At 50.4% G+C, this 3,479-nt stretch overlaps 1 protein-coding gene across 1 annotated transcript; it reads left to right on the top strand.

Moving 5' to 3' along the window:
* The first annotated feature begins 666 nt into the window (after nucleotides 1-666).
* LOC103804961 (feather keratin 1-like) lies at nucleotides 667-975 on the top strand. Its single transcript, XM_009077595.1, has one exon. The coding sequence runs from the start codon at nucleotides 667-669 to the stop codon at nucleotides 973-975; it is 309 nt and encodes a 102-aa protein (XP_009075843.1).
* The last annotated feature ends 2,504 nt before the right edge of the window (nucleotides 976-3,479 follow it).

Raw genomic sequence — 3,479 nt, 5'->3', positions numbered from 1 at the left:
CCTGGAGTGGGGCAGGATTCTCCCTGGCATGTCCTTTGGCTTCTCATCATGGAACATGAAAGGATCCTGCAAAGCAGGGCAAGAATGTTGGAAATGAGTAAATGAAATGGCAGAGTTGATGGAAACCAACAGGAATCTGTGCCATGAGGTTGGATATTTTGCTTTGGAGATGAGTGTGTAGGAAAATGACTGACCTCGTGCAGTGCCTGTGTCCCTGGGGCAGTGCAGGGACAGTATAAAAGCAGCTCTTTCTCCTCACTCTCTCATCCTCTTCACTTGCCTCCATCTCACTGGGTACAAGGTGAGGTTGAAGACTTTTCTCCTCTCCCTCTTCTTCCTCCTCATGTTTTTCAGCACATTGCTGCCCTTTGTTCTCTGCTGGGTCATGGAGCTGCTTCCCATGGGAGAGGGAAGGGGGCAGAGAGTGTACACAGGGAGAGATTGGATCTGGACTGAAGTGAGGGATGAGATAGGTGGGATTTCCCTGTGTTTGGTTGCTCTTGGCAGGGAACTTTTTGGCTAAGTGGAAGAAGCCCAAGGTCATCACTGTGACACCTCCATCTCTTGTTTCCATTTTGGCTTGACGGGACTCCCTCATGGTGGGGTGACTTGCTGCCCTGCATTCACTTCTCCTCCTGTGTTTCAGCTTTGCCTCCAGCCACAGCCATGTCCTGCTACGACCTGTGTTCTCCCACCTCCTGTGGCCCAACCCCTCTGGCCAACAGCTGCAATGAGCCCTGTGTCAGGCAGTGCCAGGACTCCACTGTCTACATCCAGCCCTCCCCAGTGGTGGTGACCCTGCCCGGCCCCATCCTCAGCTCCTTCCCACAGAACACCGTGGTGGGCTCCTCCACCTCCGCTGCTGTTGGCAGCATCCTCAGCTCTGAGGGAGTGCCCATCAACTCCGGGGGCTTTGGCCTCTCTGGCTTGGGCTTGGGCAGTGGCTACTGTGGCAGGAGTTGTCTCCCCTGCTAAAGCTGCTCCCTGCACTGAGGCCTCCACTTGGATCCATCTCCTTTCCCTCTTTTGACTCATTAAACTCTGTTGCATCCCAGCCCAAGCCTCTGTGTCATCCTTTCTCCTGTCCCAGGGCAGAGCTGCTGCCCAAGGGTGTTTCTGGGAGGAGGTTGTTGGGGATGGTTTTGCAGTGGGTGTCAACACAGGTTGACACTGAGTGTGCTCAGTCCTGTACTGAGTGACCCTCTGGTTTCTGAATTCTTCTGCCTATTTGGGTCAGAATAGAATTACCTACATTGCCCAGTGACAAATATCCACCTTGTTTGCACACCTTTTCCTTTTCCTTGCCAAGGTCAACACTGTGACACAAATACTCAGGAGTGGATGTGTTTCTGACCAGACATAGGCAGCATCTTCCCATCAGACTCCAGGAGGTCCCATCCTAACCACAGGGTTCACAAAAGGAAGGACACAGGGCAGTTTGCTGCCTTCTCACTGACACATGTTACCATGGGATTCTAGAACAGTTTTGGTTGTAAGGGACTGTTACTGACGATCTAGTCCAACCCTTCTGCCATAGGCACAGATATCTGTCACCACATCATGTTGCTCAAGCTTCAATCAGGCCTGACCTTCTCAAGATGGGGCACCCCGTTATTGTCTAGGCAACAGATTCCAGTGTCTCACCATGCTCATCATCAGAAATTTCTTCCTTATGTCCCATCTACACCTGCCCTATTTCAGTTTAAAATGGTTGTTCCTTGTCCAGTCACTACAGACCTTGAAAAAACATCTCCATCTTACTTTCTTATACTTCCCCTTTATGTACTCAAAGGCCTCAATAAGATCTCCCCAGACTCTGCTCTTCACCTGCGAGAAAAACCTCAACTGCCTCAGCCTTTCTCCATAGGAGCAGTGGTGCATCCGTGTGATCATTTTTGCAGCTCTTCTGTGGAGCTGTTCCAACAGCTCCATGTCTTTTTTGAACAGTGCACCCCAGACTAGGTGCAGGGCTCCAGGTGAGGTCTAGCAAGAGCAGATTAGAAATGGAGAATCCCCTTCCATGACCTGCTGTCCATGGTCCTCTTTGTGCAGCCCAGGACATGATTGGGGGTGCAAGTGCACATAGCTCATGCCCAATTTTTTTTCAACCTCCAAGATTCCCATATCATAGTTTCATAGTTTCATAGTATGTTGAGTGATTGGAACGGAGCTTAGAAATTATCCAGTGCCAATCCCCTGCCCTGGGCAAGGACACCTCCCACCAGAACAGCCCCAACTCTCTCAGCCTGTCCTTGTAGGGAAGGTGCTACAGTTCTCTTATCAGCATTGTGCCCCTCCTTAGAGGACTGCTGTTCAGTCATTTATTCTTCCAGCCTGTTCTGATACTGTAGATTTTCTCAATGTGACCTTCCTGGGAACGTTTCTGGAGAGAGAGGGGCAGAGAGGATAGAGAGGGGCAATGGGTATGTGCTGACTGTCTCAAGGGGCTGTCCAGGATCTCTCCAGGGCATTGACATGACCAGCAGCACAGGTTGCAGAGAAGTTTGCATATGATGAAGGAGCTATAGGACACAGCTGGGCAAGATGACACATGTCCACCCAGAATCCAGTTTTGAAGTTGGCTTTGTAGCAGCCACCCCTCTTGCACCATTCAGTCTCTGAAAAGCAGGGCCTGGGTAAGCTGCTTTTGTGGTAAAAACATCCAAGCAGGTGCAACTCCCAGGACTGTTCCTGCACACCAAGGTCTGTCATCAATATCCAGGGCTGTCAGAGCAGGACCACAGCCAGGATATTGATGGGAGCAAAGATGTCACTCAGCCCAGAGCTCCTCAGATGGCATCTAGCATGTTGTGCTGCCGAGTGGACTGTAATGCAAGAAAAAGCTCAATTAAGGGGTGTGAAGTACGTGAAGATTGGGCAGGATGGTGAGTAGGCTGGAACACTGGGGATGAGTCTGAGTATGTGGGGATTGCTGAGAACAGAGAAGAGAATGCTTTGATGGGAGAACTTCAGTTATTTTTGGAGTAGCTATGGTCATTGAATAGTGTCAGGTAATTCTTCTGGGTGCAGACAGCAGAGAAATTGAGGACAGTGAGGCACTGAAGTGAGTCCAACTAAGGGCAATGAGGCTCAGAAAATGTCTGGAACATGTTTTAGGAGGAAGGGCTGAGGGAGTTGGGTTTGTTTACTTCTTAGAAGAGGAGGCTCAGGAGTGACCTCATGGCTCTCTCCAACTCCCTGACAGGGGGTTGGAGAGACGTGAGACATGGTCTCTCCTGCCATGACTGCAGGGAGAAGACTAGAGGGAATGGCCTTGACCTGAGACGGGGAGAGGCAGATTAGACATTAGAAAAAGAGATTCCCTTGATAGGGTGTTCAGGCACTGGAATATTGCCCAGGGAGGTGGTGGAGTCACCATCCCTGGAGGTGTTTAAGAGGTGTCTAGATCTGGCACTGGAGGATATGGGTTAGGGTTTACAGTGACAGGTTAATGGTTGAACTTTATGATCTTAGAGGTC

This window comes from Acanthisitta chloris, unplaced genomic scaffold (assembly GCF_000695815.1).
Source record: "Acanthisitta chloris isolate BGI_N310 unplaced genomic scaffold, ASM69581v1 scaffold24826, whole genome shotgun sequence".
Lineage (NCBI taxonomy): Eukaryota > Metazoa > Chordata > Aves > Passeriformes > Acanthisittidae > Acanthisitta > Acanthisitta chloris.
Note: the sequence above shows the minus strand (reverse complement) of the source record. Positions and strands in the feature narration are given on the sequence as shown.

Coding starts and splice junctions, on each gene's coding strand:
- LOC103804961 (XM_009077595.1), top strand. CDS start 667: ATGTCCTGCTACGACCTGTGTTCTCCCACCTCCTGTGGCCCAACCCCT.